General features: G+C 40.5%; 1 protein-coding gene across 4 annotated transcripts in view; it reads right to left on the bottom strand.

Annotated features, from left to right (window-relative positions):
• The window catches only part of lrp8 (low density lipoprotein receptor-related protein 8, apolipoprotein e receptor), a 191,258-nt gene extending 169,375 nt beyond the window's left edge, over positions 1 to 21,883 (bottom strand). For all 4 annotated transcript variants that reach the window (XM_078258490.1, XM_078258493.1, XM_078258492.1 and 1 more), the window contains exons 1-2: positions 21,671 to 21,883; positions 20,101 to 20,226 (exon numbers count right to left, since the gene is read on the bottom strand). In XM_078258490.1, the coding sequence (XP_078114616.1) occupies positions 20,101 to 20,226; positions 21,671 to 21,737 (193 nt within the window). In that variant the 5' untranslated portion in view covers positions 21,738 to 21,883. The remainder of the gene's footprint in view (positions 1 to 20,100; positions 20,227 to 21,670) is intronic.
• Between the last annotated feature and the right edge of the window lie 652 nt (positions 21,884 to 22,535).

Genomic DNA, 22,535 nt, shown 5'->3' with positions numbered 1-22,535 from the left:
AGGACCACAAATTTACTTCATCTCTCATTAACTTGTAAGCAAACACCTGATTTTATCATACTAATTGTTTAAAACAAAGAGGACTACTGTTAGCAATGTGGCGACGCACATTGACCTCAGGCTCGTACACGGGAGGGGTAGAGTACGCGCAGTGGGGCATTTCATTGGTTCTTTCCAAGCGGACCACAGGGCAATGATTGATGGGTGTTTGTGTTTTTACAAAATGAAAGCAACTAAAGATGACAGATCTTTTTCACTCCTTTGTCGGAGCCCATAAGTTATTGATTTTAAACAATATAGAAAAAAGTGTATATTGGAAATAGTGACCAAACCTGTCTTTAAGAGGGAAAGCATAATTTAATGGCATCTGACAAATTGCATTATGGGTAAATGAGGTTGAAGCTTTCTGATAGGAAGACCTTGTGCCATTTCAAAATTCATGACTTTCAGAAGGAGCTAGAAGTGAACAGAAGTAATCAGGCAAACTCTAAGGGGTCTTAATTACAGAAGGTGACCTGGCGCTGTCTTTCCCTCCCTCAGCCCTTCAGTGGCAAAAAGGCAAATTGTAATGAAATTACAATTATTCAGCTTACTTTAAGATTTGAACTCCTGCAGAGTTATGACTGAGGACAGGGATACAACTCGATAGAAAGAAATTAGGTGGTGCTGAATCACCTTGCAAGGAGGATTTTAAATGGACAGTAATTGTGTTGAACTTACTATGGCCTGAAAGAATGCTAATCCTATCAATTTATACAATTTTTGCAGGATCAAATGTCAGAATCTGTCACCTCTTCTGTCGCCCTCATGTTCTATCTGTACTTCTGTCAAACAATTTGACACCGCCACCTGTTCAAGTAGCTGCTCAAGTGGGGAAAAAAAGCCTTGAGCACTGTGGAAAAGACACTTGTGGTCATCTTAGGAGAACAAAGGGCTGCCTGCTTTGATTGCGACTCACCTTTACTCACCTCTTTCTTTCAGAGCCAGGGGATCAATACTTTTTTTCAAATAAAGAGGATAGTGTCTTTGCCCACAAAATAACCTTTTAAGCTTTTTTGGGAGTAGGGGTGGTTCACTCTGAAAAAAAAGACACAATCTGTCCTCAAGAGTCCAAATTACATTTAAGGTGTAAAATCATGAACTGAAGTCTTAGATGGGAGAGACCATGTAGTTTGACCTACTTTAAATAAGACGCTCCAATAAATGGCTAATCAGCAGCGTCTAAGATTCACACCAGGTGAGCGCTGTGATGTCACCCTTTGAATCAAGCGTTACTGTAGGAAGTAGGCAAAATGTGCAATGTAAAGTGACAAATCAAAGCCAAATACATCCTGATAGTGCCAGGGTTTATAAAGCTGTCTGATGATTCATAAAGGCATCATCACACACACAGACAACTGGACCTAGGCCACCTTGTGTTGGCTAAAAGAGGTGGAATAAAGCCAATAAAGAAAGGAAAACATCACAGTAATAACACCATGGGCCAAATAACTACTGCCTTCTGTCAAAACTGGGTCACTAGGACTTCTCCATGCAGAATGGAGTAAATGTGTGTGTGTGTGTGTGTGTGTGTGTGTGTGTGTGTGTGTGTGTGTGTGTGTGTGTGTGTGTGTGTGTGTGTATGTGTGTGTGTGTGTGTGTGTGGGTCTGGTTTGCACATGTCATTATTTAATAAAATAATTCTAGAAGCGGTTTCTAGTTTGGAACCAAATTTGTTTTGTAAGCTCGGTGTTGGAGAAAAAGATACTATCAAAAATATTTTCATCTTTTAAAAATCACATTTGAAGTCATTAGTTTATACAAGTATGGAGCTTATCATTTCAATTTATTGAGATACTTAGGGGGTTACATTTCTAATGGATGGGCCAGCTTCTATAGCTGGGAAAGCAAAGGTTAAGCATGTCTGTTGAAACCAAAGTATCAAAGTACTGTGTAAGTCTCGAATATCTCCGAGGTGTCACTTTAGAGGCCAAATAAGCACAAATCAAAGACTTTAGGCTCCCCGGTTTGTAACTTTGGAAGGTACTTGAAATTTAGCTTGGGTGATTTATTTTGGATGTTTACTTGTAGGACTTACAGGTTTGCTTTTTAAATACAGTTTTGGGATTTAGTTGTGGTTGCACCTGAGCGCAGCAGGCATTGCAAAGTGGAAATTCATGGGCAACAAGGCATGACAATTTGCAGATGGGACATGGCAGCCGGGGAATCACCCCTTGACTAGTCTTTCTGATTAAACAAATTATCTCACAATTATGGTTGCCTTTATGGTCTGACAGTCATTGCTTCACCAAGCAAGTATTATTAGTCATATTATCTTACTCTTCAGGCTCGAAAGTCCATTTAAAAACCTTTTCAGGGTTGTTCCTGTGTCTCTATGGCCAGCCAAAGGATCTACCCAGTGTACAATGGGCAAATACAATTATATAATTTATTATTTTAGCCACACAATGACTGACTACTACAGAACAGAAGTTCAGAATACAGACAACAAATTAGAAAGGGGGGAATGAGAAGGAATTGCGATGCCATATTATACCAAAACTAAAAGATAATGCCAAGAAAATAATGGAGCAGAGTACAGAAGAAGAATGTAGAGAAAGAGAGTTGCTCATCAGTAACAGCACTAAAACTTCTCTAAGAAAACCTTTTGAAAAGTGATCTGAGAAATAACAAGAAAGTTTATACATCAAAAAAACACAACCCACAGGTCAGGTATGAATCAATGTCTCTAAGCGAGAGCACAGCATAGGCTATGTAATCTATGACTTTGAGCAACATGGAGAAACTCTGTGAAACCAAACAAAAGCAAAATGTCTTTTTCATAAAGCCAGTTATTCTCTTATGAGTAGGCTACATCAAAGAAAAGGTCACAGTATTCATTCTTCAACCTGCTGCAGCCGCCAAGAAGCTGATGCTAAAGTGCATGCGTATGTGTGTGTGTGTGTGTGTGTGTGTGTGTGTGTGTGTGTGTGTGTGTGTCATCATCTTGTTGCTTCATTTAATCATACTAAACCTTGGAGACCTGTCCAATGCAAACAAACAGCAACATGAGCATACAAACAATAAGGCTTCAGGACACACTTGTTCTCATGGACAATTATATGTAAAACACGTTTATGTTACATAAAGGCACAGCTTTATAAAGCTAATGAAAATTCGAGGTCTGTGTAAATTGAACAGATAATGCAGATGTTGCATGCAAGGTCACAGCACTATTAATTATACTCACACATACACACACAAAACCAATTGCCAATGCATTTTTTCAAGTGCGTGTGCGTGCGTGCATGCGTGCATGTGTGACAGTAGCCTCTCTTCTTCCTGCTAAAGCCCAGTGTAACATGTTTAAGCCAATCATCTTGCTGCTTCATTTAATCATAGTAAACCGCAGAGACCTGCCCAATGTAAACAAACACCAAAAGCAAAATGAGCATACAAACAAAAAGGCTTCAGGACATCTCTTGGACATTATGTGTTTATGTTAAATATAGATACAGCTTTATAAAGCTAATGAAAATGTGAGGTCTGTGTAAATGAGAAAGCAAATGTGTATGATAATTCTTGCAAAGAGAATTGGACATAACAGATAATGCAGATGGTGAATGCAAGGTCACAGCACTATTACTACACACACACACTTGAAAAGATGCACTGGCAATTGTGTGTGTGTGTGTGTGTGTGTGTGTGTGTGTGTGTGTGTGTGTGTGTGTGTGTGTGTGAGAGAGAGAGAGAGGGCCTCTCAGGCCCTCTTGAGAAGGTGTCACCAAACATTCAAGCGCTGCTGCAATAACACATAATAGGGTGTGGGGGTGGAGGATGGAGTCCACAAAGAGAGAAGGTCTTCATTGGTTAACCCCCTGTGAACACACGCCAGCAAAGAAGAAAGACAGAAAAGAGACCTTGAAGAAGGCAAGGATGGAGGAAGAGGACCGAGCAGGAATGGAGAGCTGATGAAAAAAAGTCTTTCCTTCGCTACGGTAACAAGCACGACAGATAGAATCTCATTCCTCCCACCAGAATCTGCTCTCCTTCTCTACATTTGGCTCATCCACGCAACGTTGCATCTTTAAACTGCGAGTTGAAAGCTTTGCAAAGCAGCCAACATCCCAAATAGCTGAAGTACGTTTTGAATGTGAATGCGTCCTGAGGGACTCCTGTTGCTGCTCCAGCAACTACAGTGCATCAGCTTTTTACTTCTAACACACTTCCAGTCATCCTTTGGAGAAGCACTTTATATCAGAAGTTTTAGAGGATAATCAGAACATAAGGTGGTTTCTTTTTTTCTCCTTGAACAGCAGTGGAAAATGTGGTCCTTACCTTTGATTTCTTCACTATTTCCTCACCCTTTAATCCCCACCCCCAACCCCGTCATGTTGACACAGTGTCAGTGTGTGGTGAGAATAAAGCACGCTGCAGGTAAAAGTGGTACATTAGCATTATGTAAATACAATATTATATCTATCCCCAAAACATAGGCTCTGTTTGTGAGAATTTGTGTCACACCAGCCTTTTTTCTGATAACCAGTATTACTGAGCACTAGCTATATCATCAAAGAGTGACTCCCCCCCACCTCACTCCAACATCCTGCAACGAATGACAAGCTAAATCCCCTCAAGGTAAAGGACCCGTTCCCAGGCTTAGCAGCTGGCAAGGTGCGTGTATGAAGGAATTACGTTTTTGTGTGTGTGTATAATCTACATAAAAAATTGTCATTCAAAAGCCAGATGGAGGGAAGGGGACAAGAGGAATAGAGCGAGAAAGTGTGAAATAAAGACAAAAGTGAGAAGGTGTAGGACAGGGAGAAACACAGAAGAGAAAAATATATTAAAATCTGTTGAGCATGTCAACTCAACTTTCCAAAGTTGGTAATACTAATACTTAGTAAGTTCCTTTTTTTCCAGATTATGTCCTTGATTAAGTCGACTTCTTAGTGGTTACTGATCTCAGGTCAGTTAAAGTGGGGCCTAAACTATCAAATATTTTTATAAGTATATTATATATAAATATAACCACAACATATAAATGACGGTTTAAAAGTACAAATTCAAGTCTTGAAAATGTTACATTTTCCAGAGCGCAAGCTTTGCTTGGAACACCCAATGCTTTTCACTTTACAATGCGATAAAGCAGCAAATCCTCACATTTTTAGAAGCTGGAATCACCAAATATTTGGTATTTGTGTGTGGTTAATAAGTCTAAAGAATGAATTCGTTATCACAATTGTTAGATTCATTTTTTGACAGTCAACTAATTAATTAATTGACTAACTGATTTAGCATAACTCCCAAGACCTCAACTAATGCATATAGAGCCAGGTCAGTTCTGCCTGTTTAGATTAATTAAAGGTCCTATGATATGCTGCTTTTAAATAGGCCTTGGTGGTCCCCTAATACAGAGTTTGTACACCTTTTCCAAGGTCAGATTTTTCAAGCACTTTCAAGGTCCATTTTAAAGCTTTTTCCAGCACCTTACACCACCGTAAATTACATACCAATACATAGTCAAAATTATTATTTAGTGTTTTTAATCACATTAAAAGAGATAATGCTATAAACAGCCAGAATTGTGTTTTCGTATTAATTATGTTTATTCTCAATACAATACAATCAGTAAGATGCTGAAAATGATAGTTATCAGTTAACTATGTTGCTGTATAAATCCTGAATTATCACCTTTAAAATGTTTAATCTCTTCATGGTTCATAACATAACATAACATACAGTAAGACAGCTATGCTGCCGCACTAAGGCAAAAGGTCGTAACTGAGTTAATGTAATTTTTAGGACAATAAACATAAGTTTTAGCATGTAGACAAACATCAAGTTTCAATTCGGTTGTTTTATGGGGGAAATAAGATGATGTGTTTTTTGCCGTAACTTCAAAAAGCCAAAGGGAAATTGTGGTAGAAGCCCGTAACGTCAGATACTGCTTCATGCCTTCGTTTCACGGTGCGCTGCCCTGATGGCACGCTGCCTTGTTCTGACCAACCATCAAAGTGAACTGTACTGCCGCGATGGAGTTACAGTGTTATGATGTATTATGCAATTAAATCACCTCAGACACACACTAACTTCAATAAAGTGTATGCAGTACATGTTTCGCAGTGCTTGCTTTTGTTAGATTATTGACATCTAGGTTTGAAAAATGACATACTCTCGAGGGAAAATGATGCAGGAGATGGCTTTGAGACGTAAATGCCAAGATCAAGGTAATTAGAATGACACACAGGTGCATAAAAAAAAAGATAATCTTGGTAGCCTAATTTAAAATCCAGTAATAGCTAGCAGTAGCCTTTAGCTAGCGATGCAAACTAGTAGCCTAGGCTAACCTACTTGACAAACTAGACACAAACCCTTTGCAAGCCATAATCAACAACTTATCCAGTAACAAGCGGTGCATTAGAACATGGCTTGTAGGATATGTTAATTCACAGCCCGTAATACAAGGCTACATGTACAACTGAAATAAAATTTGCTTCTCATAGGCTAGCTCTCGCCTGCCAATGACTACGCGAGTTGGTTGGAGCTGCAACGACACACCTTCCACACACACCCATACACCACCAGCAGCAGGAATGTAGTAATTTAGAGCCTACCTTTTGTTGAACCCTGGATAAAATCCATGCCAAACCACCGACGAGAAAGCAAATCCATTAAATCCACCACGAGTTTTAAAAACTTGCTGCCGGCTAGTCAAAACTCCCAGGTTGTTACAGGCTGTCAATTCTATCTATGCAATCCTAGAGTATGTCGGTTAGTGGGGAAATTAAAGACACACACCCCATTTCCATTCACCTCTAACCATGCTCAGTATTTTCCGTGGGAGCACCCACGGTATCGACGCCTATGAAATAAATACAGTTACAATTTCAAGCATTTTCAAGCATTTTATCCAAAATGTAAGCACTTTTCAAACCTTGAAAACACAACATCAACATTCAAGCATTTTCAAGGATTTCAAGCACCCATACGAACCCTGCTAATATTGTATGTGAAGTCTCTTTCCCGAAATTCAGCCTTGGTGCAGAATTACAGCCACTAGAGCCAGTCCCACAATGAGCTTTCCTTAGTATGTGCCATTTATGTGTCTGTAGCTTTAAATGCTAATGGGGGGGGGGAGAGGGGGGGCAAGGTGGAGGGTGGGGGTGTGGCCTTGACCAACTTTTTATTTTTATAGTTTTTTACTTTTTATTATACAACAATCATACAAACAATCAAGGCACAATGTGTTACTACATTTGTCCAAAACGTGTTTACAGCTTTGAGGTAGAGACAATATATATATATATAGCAAATCATAATAAAGAAAATCAAAATAAAATAAGATGCTAGGGGTCTTTTAGTCCATTAGGGAATGTAAGTCCAACAAATACGAGTCTTTTGGCATTTTCCTCTGTCATGTATTGTAAAGATGTAGCAAAAAGCTTAAGTTCATTCTTCCAACCATTGATGTGGGGTTTGACCTTTAAATATGTGCACCTATGAATAAAATGTTTACAATGTTCAATCAAGTTATTTATCAAGAATTCTAGATTTTTATCCTTTTAAAAATATTCCAGCTTTAATTGTCATCATTTATAATCATTTAATATTTTAAATGTCACTTCTTTGGCTTTTGGTGGGAGAGGATACGATAAGGATCGTTTCCTAATCTTTCTTGCCTCTTCATCACTGTAATCCCGGAGAATACATTTTCTTTTCAGTTGAAAGGGATAATATTTTATACATAATACACTCTCAACAAATTTGTTAGAGAACTGTTTGCTGTTCAAACTGACACCTTCAACACAAAGAGGCCTCATCTCTGATAGAACATTTGCATGAATCAAAAGTTGTTTGGTCATTGTTTTAAAGGGAATTGGAATGGCTTTTATTACTTTAGTGTATTCTCTAAACGAACATTAAAGACTACATTTTTCACAGAATTCTTTATGGTTTAAAAATTGTGGCCTTGACCAACTGCCACTTTGCTCCTTTGCAAGCCATGATGTATCTCTCTCTTTCTCATGGGCGGGCCAAATTCTCTGGGCGGGCAAAGCAGAGAAAGGGGAGGTAACCTTCCTACTTATGACCTCATAAGGAGCAGATTCCAGATCGGCCCATCTGGGGGACTATAGGCAGGCTGGGGGAACGCATATTAATGTTAAAAAACCTCAAAGTGAAATTTTCATGCCATGGGACCTTTTAAAAAAGTTCCAATCTTCTTGTTATACATGAACAAACTTAATATAAGCTGCTATAACTAGCAAAGCTGCTGTAACTAGCAAAGGGGTGATGGAAAAAGAGCTCAAAGAAATCCAATCACGTTGAGAAAAGCACAGGCTTCTCACTGTGCAAAAAGACTTGTTATCACTTTGACAATTCTAAAATGACATGATTGAGAACGACTTCTTTATTTTCACTATGATGGCTAATACACTACTAAACTGGCTGTACTTATTGCATTTAGAAGAATAAAAGCTCTGCATTTTAGTTTTGGCTCATCATACTAGTATAACCTCAAACAGCTCACTTTTAATTATTATGATGTACTTTTAGCATCTGCATCAGTGTTTTGCTGCCTAATGATGCAGATGATGTAAGAGGGACATCCAACTTTTTCCCTTTTTGTCCCCTTTAAAGCCTCTTTCCATCTGCCTTCTCACAGCAAGAGTTGGGCCAGAAAATCTAGTTTCACTCATCTGAAAACAAACAAACACGAAGACACAAATTCTTACCAACGTGCACAAACACACGGACCAAATTTGACAGAACCTTAACGCCCACTTTCACTAAACCGATTTCTTGCTTCACCTCCACGGTGGGGGCGGAAAATTTCCTGTTTTATTTGACAAGAGACACTGGAGCAGGCTCGGATGTAATGAATCAAACTGAACAAACCAGCAGTTAGTTCTTTAGCCGTAGACAAAGACTGAAAGTAGAGGGAAGAGAAATGCTAGACAATACAAGAGGAGTAGAACTGAGAGCAACAGAGCAAAAAGAAATGGTAGTAAGAGAAATTGAGGCTATACCATCAGAAAAGGGAGTCACACTGAACTCTCTTTTCTCCACCTTTTAACTTCCATATATAACTTTTCATGAAAACTTTTGACATGCAGCACTCAAGGGCCCTATCTCGGTGTCAGCCCAGCAGACTGGTATTAGCAGCCATGTTTTATTCATCAGCATTCTTAGTTGTCGTTTCATACGCCGGTCCCTGACTTACACATACCAGGCGACAGAGCGCAAGGTGAAAAACAGGATTACAGCAAATGTAAATAATAAAATGGAGGCACATGAAGATACTCCGTTAATCTGAGCCGGGGATTAATGCCATGATACCCTGTCAGACACGGCTGGGTGGGGGGGGGGGGGCACAACACAACAACACAGGCACAAAGAGACACACGAGAATGAGACAGCTATACACACACAAACAAACACACACACGGTGGGGAATTAGGATTGTAGTGTTATCGGACTTTGACTTTGAACAATAAGTGACTTTGCAGCAGAGCATAGCAGGCAGACAACACAAGGTAATCTGTCGAAAACTGATGAGCTAATTCTGACAGAACAGACAGAATGGAGTAGGGTACTGTATACAGAAAGGGAGAGAGATAGAGAGAGCAGGAGAGAAAGAACAATAATTAACAAACTACTTAAATAAAGTGAGGAGTATCACTTTTCAGGCTAGCAGCATCCCCCCTCCTTTATTCTTTAGCAGAACAAAGTCTTTCCCAGTATGACACCTCTCACAAACTTCCTCCAACTAACTCGCTTCTTCCCTCTCTGTCCACAGTATGTTTCACCTTGAATAATCTTTAACCTTCTATTACTTTTCTCTATCGTTCATCAGGCTAGACACAGTTATATAAAGCAATAAATCTCATTCTGATATTATGTTCAGGGTCAGCCACCTTGTTCCTCAGTTGAAAGCAGAGGCTTTAAGAGAGTTGGTCAACAGTAATATGCAGGCTTTCGGCTTGTCACCAGCAATCACAAGAAAGGTTTTAAATACAGTAATACCACACTATATATATCTTAAAAGTATCTTTAAAAGAAGGAAACTTAAGCCTGCATTAATTGTGTTTTTTTTTGGCTTATTCAGGGCAACACAACAAGCTGTAGGCTAAACACAACAATGGCATATTATCACCTTATAAAGTTTATATAGCAAATATGTTGGTAAACAATTAGAGATAGCCCGATACCATTTTTTGCTTCCCGATACCGATTCCGATACCTGAACTTCCGATACCGAGTACCGATCCGATACCAGTGTGTCATATATTTTATTATGTTTTAACAACTGTATACTACTATCCCTGTATGGATGTGATATTATTTCTATCTTTGTTATCGGTCTGGCTCAAGTTAAACTCTTTGTGAAACATGAACAATGAACGCCCCAGAACTTTCTTTTATTATGCAGTTTGACAGTCAGTTAGAACGGAAAAAGAACATAAATAAACTACTTTAACGTAGATTTTCTTTAGGGCTTTATTACGTGGTATCGGATCGGTGCATAAACTCCAGTACTTCCCGATACCGATACCAGCGTTTTAGGCAGTATCGGAGCCAGAGAACATCTCTATAAACAATTGCTTATATTAGAGTTTACATGTCCAGCAGACATGGATTAGAGTTTCTGGCCACCTGACGAATGTAGCACCAATAGCTCTGTTTTTGGTCTCCACCAACTCCTGAGGGCTCTATAGCAGCTAAATACTCCCCTATGTTCACTAGCTAGTTGCCGACTTTGTCGGTCTGCCTTTTTGAGCTAAGAAGGTAGCATAAAGTGGGTCTATTACTGAAAACAGCTGCCAGCTGTGTCTGAAAATTACGACGTTGAGAGCAGTGAGCATGAGCCAAAACAGTAACAGTAAAGTTGCAGCAGAAAAAGCTAAAACAAGCTGAAAGGCTCCTTAAAGCTAATATAATTCCCTGTGGGTTCATCGATACAAGTGACCCCTCTCACATTACACATTATTATGTATTAGTTAGTATTATTTGAGGTGTTACTCTCAGCTGATGTAAACTGTAATTTCTGCAATCAGTGAAAAAGATAAAATAAAACTTGGCATCATTCCAGTGTACCAACTAATGACTGGTGCATTGGAATATTACTTGGAGAAAATCTGAAATATTTCCAAGATACTTTTAAACTGTTTCACAATGAGTTTAAACCCTCCCTCGAGGTAACCATCCGAAACCTACACATAAAATTGATATTTAAGAAACGCCATCAAGCTCTTCCAGTTTATTAATGCCTTCCTGATTAGATGCTTACTAGTTTCCCCAATAAATAATCAGTAGTTGAGTTTTAAGAAAAGCTTGTTCTGAAAAAAATGCCCTTATTTTGGAAAAAGCAATGAGGGGAGATGAACAAAGACAGGGAGAGAGAGAGAGAACAAGAGGACAATGCAGCTGTTTTTTATTTTTTATTTATGTATCAACATACACAAAGAAAGAGAAATGGGTCCTCAGGCAGAGGCAACCTCACTAGTTCGTCCTCTTTGCTTTCTCTGACAACACACACACCCTTGTCACGGTGCAGAATCTCACCCACTGAGACACTCACTAATTGGATTAGAAGTATGCAGATGGACAGTGCAGTCTCACTTTGTCTCTCTCACACTCTCACAGCATCTACTTTCTCCTTGTAGCTTTGCTGCATTTCATACCCCAGCCCTTCATTTCAATACGAAGCTATTACTCCAAAGGTCTGGAGAACGACAGAGAGGTGTAACAAATGCAGAAAGAGGGAGACAAAAAGGGAAGAGGGGGAAAGTCGGCAAAAATGAGAGAGAGATAAACACATAGATGGCCATTCAGTGAGAGAGAGCAAACACCTCAGGCAAGCACTGACCTCAGCTAAAATTACCCTGCTGCTGTTTTGCACCGCTGCACCCAACACATATTCAGCACACCAGGTATTGTTAGCTTGTAGAGCATGATACAGTGTCTGACAAAAGGTGTTGCCCTACCATATTTTGGGCTTGTCACCTGTCAGGTTGGCAATAGTGCATGTGTCCACTTGATTAGGTTTAATATTCAATCTTCAGGGAATGCATCATGGTTTAGGGAGGATTGGCCAGGTGGCAGTCTTACCCTGTAATGTGTCAACAGAGGGATAGAGGGGACTAGCATCATGTAAAATAAGAAGCCTGATGTTTTATTAATAACATGTTGTTGGTTTTAATGTATTGGTGTGTAGATTTGTGCATTGTTGTGATTGAAGAATGTCAACATAAATCAAGCTCTAGTATAGCTGGAGAAATTAAGCCAGTTTCATACATATACAGTGGGGAGAACAAGTATTTGATACACTGCCGATTTTGCAGGTTTTCCCACTTACAAAGCATGTAGAAGTCTGTAATTTTTATCATAGGTACTCTTCAACTGTGAGTGACGGAATCTAAAACAAAAATCCAGAAAATCACATTGTATGATTTTTAAGTAATTAATTTGTATTTTATTGCATGACATAAGTATTTGATACATCAGAAAAGCAGAACTTAATATTTGGTACAGAAACCTTTGTTTGCAATTACAGAGATCATACGTTTCCTGTAGTTCTTGACCAGGTTTGCACACACTGCAGCAGGGATTTTGACCCACTCCTCCATACAGACCTTCTCCAGATCCTTCAGGTTTCGGGGCTGTCGCTGGGCAATACGGACTTTCAGCTCCCTCCAAAGATTTTCTATTGGGTTCAGGTCTGGAGACTGGCTAGGCCACTCCAGGACCTTGAGATGCATCTTACGGAGCCACTCCTTAGTTGCCCTGGCTGTGCGTTTCGGGTTGTTGTCATGCTGGAAGACCCAACCACGACCCATCTTCAATGCTCTTACTGAGGGAAGGAGGTTGTTGGCCAAGATCTCGCGAAACATGGCCCCATCCATCCTCCCCTCAATACTGTGCAGTCCCTTTTGCAGAAAAGCATCCCCAAAGAATGATGTTTCCACCTCCATGCTTCACGGTTGGGATGGTGTTCTTGGGGTTGTACTCATCCTTCTTCTTCCTCCAAACACAGTGAGTGGAGTTTAGACCAAAAAGCTATATTTTTGTCTCATCAGACCACATGACCTTCTCCCATTCCTCCTCTGGATCATCCAGATGGTCATTGGCAAACTTCAGACGTGCCTGGACATGCCCTGGCTTGAGCAGGGGGACCTTACATGCACTGCAGGATTTTAATCCATGATGGCGTAGTGTGTTACTAATGGTTTTCTTTGAGACTGTGGCCCCAGCTCTCTTCAGGTCATTAACCAGGTCCTGCCGTGTAGTTCTGGGCTGATCCCTCACCTTCCTCATGATCATTGATGCCCCACGAGGTGAGATCTTGCATGGAGCCCCAGACCGAGGGAGATTGACCATTATCTTGAACTTCTTCCATTTTCTAATAATTGTGCCAACAGTTGTTGCCTTCTCACCAAGCTGCTTGCCTATTGTCCTGTAGCCCATCCCAGCCTTGTGCAGGTCTACAATTTGATCCCTGATGTCCTTACACAGCTCTCTGGTCTTGGCCATTGTGGAGAGGTTGGAGTCTGTTTGATTGAGTGTGTGGACAGGTGTCTTTTATACAGGTAACAAGTTCAAACAGGTGCAGTTAATACAGGTAATGAGTGGAGAACAGGAGGGCTTCTTAAAGAAAAAACTAACAGGTCTGTAGAGCCAGAATTCTTACTGGTTGGTAGGTGATCAAATACTTATGTCATGCAATAAAATGCAAATTAATTATTTAAAAATCATACAATGTGATTTTCTGGATTTTTGTTTTAGATTCCGTCTCTCACAGTTGAAGTGTACCTATGATACAAATTACAGACCTCTACATGCTTTGTAAGTAGGAAAACCTGCAAAATCGGCAGTGTATCAAATACTTGTTCTCCCCACTGTATATATATATATATATATATATGAAAGATGTTTTTTTCCCCCTTTATTTCAGACTGACAGTGGATAGACAGGAAAGGTGGGAGAGAGATGGGGGATGACGCGCAGGCCGGATTTGAACCCGGGCCTCAGCCTACATAGGGCGCACGCTCTTACTGGGTGAGCTAGAGGTTGCCCCCACCAGTTACATTTTTGATACTGTTTTTACAATTGTACAAACCATGTTTAATTTCTTAGGGAGCAGAGAAAATAGTATATCAATAAAAAATGCTTTGTGTGTATGTACGTAATGTTTTCAAAACTTGTACAGTATCAGCTTTTAGCTTCGGGGGTTCCAAAAGTTCTCATTTCCTTCGATATTATTCTCAGATTGATATCCATCATACAGAAGTGCAAGTTAGCAGGGGGCATTAAATAAAATGATCTATCAGAGACAAAGAGAATGAATGGTGTTTATCTCTATGTTCTCATCAATTAATTTTTTATTTCTTTATGCCCCCGAAGAATAAAATCATGCTAACCAAATGTGAGGGCATTTGAAAGCTTACTTATTGCACAGGGAAGTAAGAAATGATGTCCAAAACTATCAAAATAAGATCAAAGTTGTATCAAAACCGAATTATCCTTTGTCTGGCAACTTGTCTTCCCAAAAAAAAGATTTTTCTTTTCTTCAGTGACATGTGTGTTGTCATGCGTTTGTGAAATGCTTTCTCTCTGCACAAAAAGCTGACCAGATGAAACCCACATACATACTTGCTTGCACAGACACACACACAAGTCCCACAGTGCCTCAGTAGTCACAAAGCACAGCAGTGGGTTTCTTTCTCTGGAGACCAGAGCACTGCAGCTGCGTACGCTCCTCACATATATGCACACACACATACATGCACACAACACTATGTCCTTAGTCCAATACAGAAAAACAAATTATGGAGTGTGGTGCTGCTATGTGCTTGTGGGTGTGGTGGTTAATGGATAAAAGTGTGTATATGCTTATGTGTATGTGTGTTTGATGGAGTTAGACACAGCAGAATAGAAATTACACCTGCTCAGAAAGCATTATCGAGTATAAATCAGGTCAGGTCAGGTCAGCTCTGTGTGTGTGTGTGTGTGTGTGTGTGTGTGTGTGTGTGTGTGTGTGCAATTGATTAAACTACTGCCGGTCCCTTTGACCTCATACTCCCATTAAAAGTCTGACCCCAGCTTTGCTACGGCGAGTAGTGTGTATGTGTGTTGTGTGTGTGTCAGCAGGTGACCAAAATGTGTTTCTGTGAGCCTATCAGTACAATGCCTTTTATGCCTGAAGCGCTCTCTGCAGTCTCTTATTACAGTGACACACACACACACACACACACACACACACACACACACACACACACACACACACACACACACACACACGCAGCGGCGTGAAATGTGTTGTGATGTCTCCTCTATGGGAAGCTGGTCTCAGACTGCAGAGGAGACGCTCCCCTTCTCAGACCTGCTCATACTCATTGTCCTGCTGGTACACACAAACTCACATACACACACATGGATACACTTAGCTCAACAATAACTTTCTTCCCACCCTTATGTATTCTCTTTCCATCCCCTTGTGTGTAACTGTTGTGAAACAGTAGGGTTTCATAGTTCATTGAGGGGTTAGGATTCAGAATGTGTTCCTATTGTATAACTTAACATGTTTTTTAGCACTGTGTATATCATTGCCAGCCATTGCGATTAACACATATTTTTATTATTGGCCAATTGATTGCTCATTTCACATATTAAGTGTCAAAATGCACACACAATTTAATGCCCTCACAATCTTCATATTGCTTCTTTTATCCAACTAGCAGTCAAACGCTCAAACATATTCAAAAAACAATGATGTAAAACAAAGAAAAGCAACAAATCCCCACATTTGTGAAGCTGTAACCAGCAAATATTTAGCATTTTTGCTGGATTAATGTCTTCCATCAATCAACTCAATGATTAGGGTTCTATGTTTGCTAATAAAATTCACACACAGTGTTTTTACAGTGCAGTCTGACCAGGGCTATTTGGAGGATTAGACTGTATATGAGATATGAGAGAGGGAGAACAATTGAAAGCTAACATGAGGTTCAGATATGAGATGATTTTGCAGTGGCACTTTGGATTAGGCATGTTTAAATCCACTTAAATCCGCTGTAAAAATGATAAGGCCTTTTTTCTGTATAGTCCGCAACCAAAATATAGGTCATACAGAGCCGTGCAGAGGTGGAGAGTTGCCGTGTACAGAGTGGAGAGTTGCATACATGTCATGTATGCAGGAGTGTTGTGTTTACAACAAAGCAAGCACATGCATGCACAAAAACCCCACCACCACCACCACCACTTGACTGTCTCCCAGGGCAACAAGAGAGAAAACTACCAAGAGGCATGTTGAGAATGAAGGAGGAGAGGAGCAGGAGGAAGAAGCGAGAAAAGGAGAGTGAAAAAAAGGAGAGACAAAAGGCACAAAAGACAAGACTTGGCAGATTTGGGAGGACGCTATAGGGGTAATCCCTGCACTGAGAGACTAATGTGTGTGAACAGAGAACTAGATCGGTGATATGACTACTGACTAAAATGCACACGGTAATATAGCTCATCCAAACATATGCAAACCGTTATACCTGGCCTGGTTGTGACAGAATCATGCCTGGTGTGTTTATGTGTAGAATGTTGTTAATTGCCTTAACAGAATAGAGGAATGAAAGGAGCCAATGAAACTCACTTTTGATGTAGTGTATAGCGCTTTTGCATTGTGTTGTGGCTATGGCTGCACGATATGACCTAAAATCAAAATCACGATTATTTGCACATTTTACCTCGATAACGATAAATGAACGATAATGATTTTTTTGTGATTCGACGACGGACCCTGCGTATGTAAATAGGCTAGACAATCTATTTCTTAACTGCTAATTAACTTGTTAGTCCTAACTTTGAACCAGCAAGTTGCATTTTAAGCTCCTCTTTTGACACATGACACATGAAACTATATTGATGAGGACCGGTGAGTGTCCTAACCCTAACCCACAATGCACAAAACATCAACACCGGTATAAGCCTACAGCTGTCCGCGGACACGGAGTGCGGAGAGTGTGTCAGAGCCTCCCAGACAGGTGAACTGAGACTCAGTTTCCTGCTTGTCGGTCAACGGTTAATGATCGGTTAACATTTAATTTCATTGTACTTTCTTTTGGAAGGCTGGCTGCCAAAAATCACCACTTACTAGCTAATTAATTAGCCTGAGGTAAACGCTAGCTATCAGTAAACAGAAGGTAGTGGCTGGTGTCTGGTTTGTGCGCCTCTGTTTGTGTGTGTGCGTGTCTGCCCACCCCCGCATTTGGCGACAGGCGAGTGTTAATTTTGATCCCTGCACGCGGTAGAATGTTTTTAAGGAGAAAGTAGGCCTATCAAATTATCGTCATGGGAAAAATACATCGATAACAGCTTCAGAATTTCAATGTCGATACATTTTCGATTAATCGTCCAGCCCTAGTTGTGGCATCATGCCATGTTCTGCCACATTTGAAATTCCCAAGTTACCTCAACAAGTATTTAAAGCAAGTATTGCAGACATATAGAGTATCATGCATGGAGTACTTCCTGCTTCAAATCTGTTCGGTAACCAATTTCACTGGGTTATAAATGCTAAATGTCTGAATCCCACATATTTAAAGTGACAATAGCTACAAGAACCGGAGGCATCTATCCACATGTTTAACCAATGAATCAGCTCACAGTCTAGTTGAGACGAACATCACAAGATAGCAGGCACAAGAAAGGAAAAAATTATGCATTGATGTATTAAAGAAATGTTAGCATGAAATGTATCATTATTAAATAGGTAAATATGACAATTTATTTTGATATAGATTTGAGGTCTAGCCCTATTTGGAGACATTTGACAACTTTTCCATTATAGACATTGTGTATATTCATTTTGAAAGTCAGAAGCAAAGACCAATGACAGCCAAGTGAGTGTTACAGTCATCCAATCAGGTGTTAGAAGGATGCTTAGCAAATGAGAGCAATGTCATATATTTTATGTACAGCCTACTTTAAATGACAGCTGTTCCAAGCCCATTTAGCTTTGCCACACAACTATGAGTGAAGCAAAACTTGTTGGTTTTGCTAGGCTAACCTTAGCCTAATTTTCTTTACATGTATGCCATATCTCCTTCTCCAAAATTCTCCCATTTTCCTTATGAGCTCTGTCCCACACTGTCCTGTTCCTCTCAATCAAATCTATCCCATCTTTTCTGGTCCGCCTTCACCTCCTAAACCTCTTCCTCCTCTCTGCTGAGCTCTGCTGGGGATTTTGGGTTTTGGCACAGTGGCAGTGCTGGCATCTGTCCTAAGGGGTGGCAAGCTGCCAGCCACTGAGCATCACTCCGGCAACCAGAGTCATGCTATTGGATTTAATTTCAACCAACCTGTCAGCTGATGCTCTTTGTGGGCGTAAGACGGGTGGGCATAGCTTCTTTGGCATTCGCACTGCCAAGGTGCCCACAGGAGATTTAAGAATGGGTGAGGAAAGCCCCCTTTAGTGGGGAAGTGAGACAGTTTCTTTAGAAAGAAGCACCCAACTTCCAACACAGGCTGAGGGGCTGAAGCACTCAAAGAATAGTGAGTGTGAGGTGGGTAGGAAGGGAGAGCGGGAGCAAGGGATGAACGTAGCAAAAGGGAGTGTGAGGCACAGCAAGAGGTAAAAAGCAGATAAAGGTAGAGGCTGAGCTAGGGAAGAGATGTAGAGATTGTCGGAAGAGCCGAAGAGGAAAGCATAACCACATCTGAGACTTACAGGAAATGTAGCAAGCAAAAGAGTGAGGAGAGAAGACAGAGGCAGAGCACATTTCTGCCACAGACAAAGTTGCTCAGCTAAAAGAACAGTCTGTCACCTTGTGGCTTAAGTACCATTTTCAAATTCTCTTTGAGCAACTCTCCACGTACCACACCTGTTAGAACTAAGGAGCGCTCATTAAAATCTAATTCCACTTCCATCGCGTATTGCCCACTAAATATCCAATAATCGCCATCAGTCTCTGCAGTGAATGAGACGTGCTTGTAAATGTCACGGCATTCATCCAGGGAACTCCCAAGACATTCAGCGGCCACCATCATGGTGGGCGTGCAAGATGAGAGAATCATGGCTTTGGCGTGCTGGTCCCCAAGATAAGCGATGAATCAATTGGCCGCTAATATAACCATTCAAGCAATTAGTACCATGACAAATGCATAAGCGATGATTACTCAGCTGGTTGTCCGTGCAATTTCCTGAACGGAGCAGAGTCAGACAAACCAGAATCGCTACTACGGGTCTTTTTTTACACATTCTTGGAAGGATATAAAACAATATTTGATTGCCCGATATCGTTTATATGTAATTCTGGATTTGAAACTCTGATTACAAACCACCTCTGCCCACAGAAGCAGAGGCGCCCTTGAGAACAAAAAAGCAGCCAATTAATGATCAGCCATATCTAAGGGGCACAGCATTTGCATTAGAGCATGTTGCACTACTCAGCAGTGAGTTGTCATGACACATAACGCTGCAATTTGATTATACTGTTTTAGATATGACACAATCTGTGAAGCCATTTTACAGTACATCCAGAGCATTATGAGACAGTAAAGCAGGATGAGCTAATGACAGGACTGACATTAATTCTAGAGTCACAGCTAAATAAGAGTAATAATAATAATATAAAATGGTCCTGTACTGACCCAGAACGGCCACATCTCTCCCTACGTCAGAGGTTTTCTTAGGAAGTGAAATTATTAAGAAATGACTTAAATTCCTGTAGCCATGTGACCTGAATAATCCAGGATCAACAGTTCCTGCTCTGACGTCTGCCAACTAACAACTGAAAGGGAGAATCCAGAGGGGCCCAGAGCAAAATGATAAGCAGCTTATTCCCAGTATACCTTCATTCGTTCATAAGTTACAATGTGGATTTAATCAGCTACCTACAGCTTTTATCCAGTTATGTACCAGCTCATTTCAAATAGCAGAATGCATAATCATCATTACGGTGCCGAATGTGTGCCGAATAAATATATAGATCCTTCACGTTAAAAATGTTTGGGGGTCCTGTTCATAACATACATACTGTAACAGCAGGTATATTCAAGGTCCATGGGGCAACAAGCAAGGGAATCACTGTGTTTATCCGCCAAGGTAACAGACTCTGGGCTACTTACGGCAGTTCTCCTCGTCACTGCTGTCTGAGCAATCATCATCATCATCACATCTCCACAGGGTCGGGATGCACCGTCCGTTCTTGCACTGAAACTGCCCGGTTTCACACTCCAACTCCGTAGTAGTTCCTATGTTAACATAAAATCAAAACAAGTTGTCACTCACTTCTTTGGTTCATTTAGTGATCAGAATGTGAATATTGAATGAATGTAGATGTCAGATCAACAGAATGAGATTTAGAAATAAAAATAAAAATGTAATGAAGTTACTTTAAAATAAATCTATTTAGAACAGTGATCTTCAACAGGGGGTCCGGGACCCCTAGAGGGTCCTCAAAGTTAGTGCAGGGGGGCCACCAAATTATGTAAAAAATGTATTTTCAAAAGTTAAAATGAGTCTGAAAATATACATTAATATGAATGCAACATTTTAATAACAAAGATAAACTGGCCTTTTTGTGAAAGAAAATGATTTACACATTGAATATAAGCTTACTATAGGTAATGGTAGCCATACCGTTAAGCTTAAGGAGTCACTGTGCCTTCCGGATGTATGTTTAACATTAAAGCATGAATAATTTCCATTTCTTTTCATCCATTCTGCCCAATTTAATATGCAACTCAATTGTATACAATATATGTGGTAGGGGGTCTCTACTCAGTCTCTCAGCTAAGGGATCCCTGGCCTAAAAGAGGTTGAAGACCCCTGATTTAGAACCATAGATACATGGTGGGGAAATTCAAGACATTTCTAGGAAAGATCGCAGTGTAAGTCAAGACATGCCTATGGTAAAAGGGGGCTTGACTACCGACTGTTTACATGGCTGTGTTTCTTGTCTGTGAGGTTAACTAGTACATTGCATCTCCACTTTATAAAATAGCCTAAAAGAGATTACTTAGGCTACATGCCTTTACTGCAATAAAGCAGGTAATTAATTATGTCCTGAGTATTGTGGGCTGTAAAGTGTATAGCTATAATTGCTCCAAATCTTCCAGTAGGCTACTGTGGGTAGGCTCCTCCAATAACAATTGTTGTGTTTCTCTTTAATCCAACATTCCCACAACATGATTTACACTTTTCGTGTAATAAAATGCTTATGATGGGCTTGCTTGATTGTATCAATAGGCTTTGGTGCGAAGGTGACTGCCTACCACCAGTGTCCTGCTGGCACTTCAACACTTGGATGTTATAGGCAAATCTATTTAAGCGTGCGTTGGCTGCAGCTAAACAAACACCAGACGCAGACCATTGACACGGGCAGTCTTTTCTCGCAATAACATCAGCCTACTGCATTTAGACACGTGTAGGTTTGTGCCGATCTTTTCTTTCGCGTATTGTCACCTCATGACACCATTGGTCGCATTCACTGCACGGACAAAGTGATCCAGGTGTGAGCCACGTTGCATGCACGAGATGACAGAAGTCTCTGAAAGGCATTTTAGCTCAACATTTAGGAAGACCCGGACTATATTGAGAGACTGCCGTTTCTCAGTAGGCAACGATCCACGAAGCTTTGCCGCTTCCGTTATGAGATGCTTTGTGATCCTTGCTGTGAGACAAGTGTCTTCTTACCTTTAGCGCAATGGAGCTCCATGAGTAACAAATGTAACAGCACAAGCTTCCCAACTTCTGTCCACATCTTTAGATCCTTGGGGGGTCTACGGTTGTGTTCATGCAAGTGAAAAACCACTGAAGGATTCCCCAACCTCTCACTCGCTCTGACTGTGTGTTCCTCTCTCTGCCTCTGCTCCTGAGCGTGTGAATGTGTGTGATCGGAGCGGCTCTCCCCTTCCTCTCTCCCCTCTGCCTCGGCTGCAGTTTGAATCAGTGACGCTTATGGGCGGGATAGCTTGGGATGGGGGATGTGGTAGGCTAGGTAACGTTGGAGAAACTAGTTACGCCTATATCAAAACGATTGTTAACGAGGAAACTCATATCTGCACATAGGCTACAAACTTTTGTATTGTATATCTAGCCTGAGAGTTAAAAACTATTAAAAAAAATGAGCTTTGTTAAAGATATATTTCATCATTTTTATGAAGTTACAGCCAGAACGTATCTTAGATTTAGTTTAACGCCTGGACATTAGGAGAAGCAGCTGCAAAAATCTTCCATGTGCAAGCAGATGGTACCAAATAATGTTTCAGTTTCGTTTGTTCTCTACTATTCATAAAATTTGTTACATAAATTCCATTTAAATGTTAGATTAGGAATTGACATCACTAATCCAATGTGTTTACACTAGCACTGTTGCTCTCATGCTCCAGCATCCTTTGTATCTGTTGCTATGGGAAACAACATCAGCGAAACAGGAGCGCCACTGGCTTTCTAATGTTTTATCCACTTTTGCTTCACAATTACCTCAAGCTGAAGCATGTTTCTTTTTTTCTTCTTTTTTTTACTCTTTTACCTTAGGTTACTGTTGGTCCACGTCCTC

This window comes from Sander vitreus, chromosome 9 (genome assembly GCF_031162955.1).
Source record: "Sander vitreus isolate 19-12246 chromosome 9, sanVit1, whole genome shotgun sequence".
NCBI classification, from domain to species: domain Eukaryota; kingdom Metazoa; phylum Chordata; class Actinopteri; order Perciformes; family Percidae; genus Sander; species Sander vitreus.
This window is presented reverse-complemented; position numbering and strand designations above follow the sequence as displayed.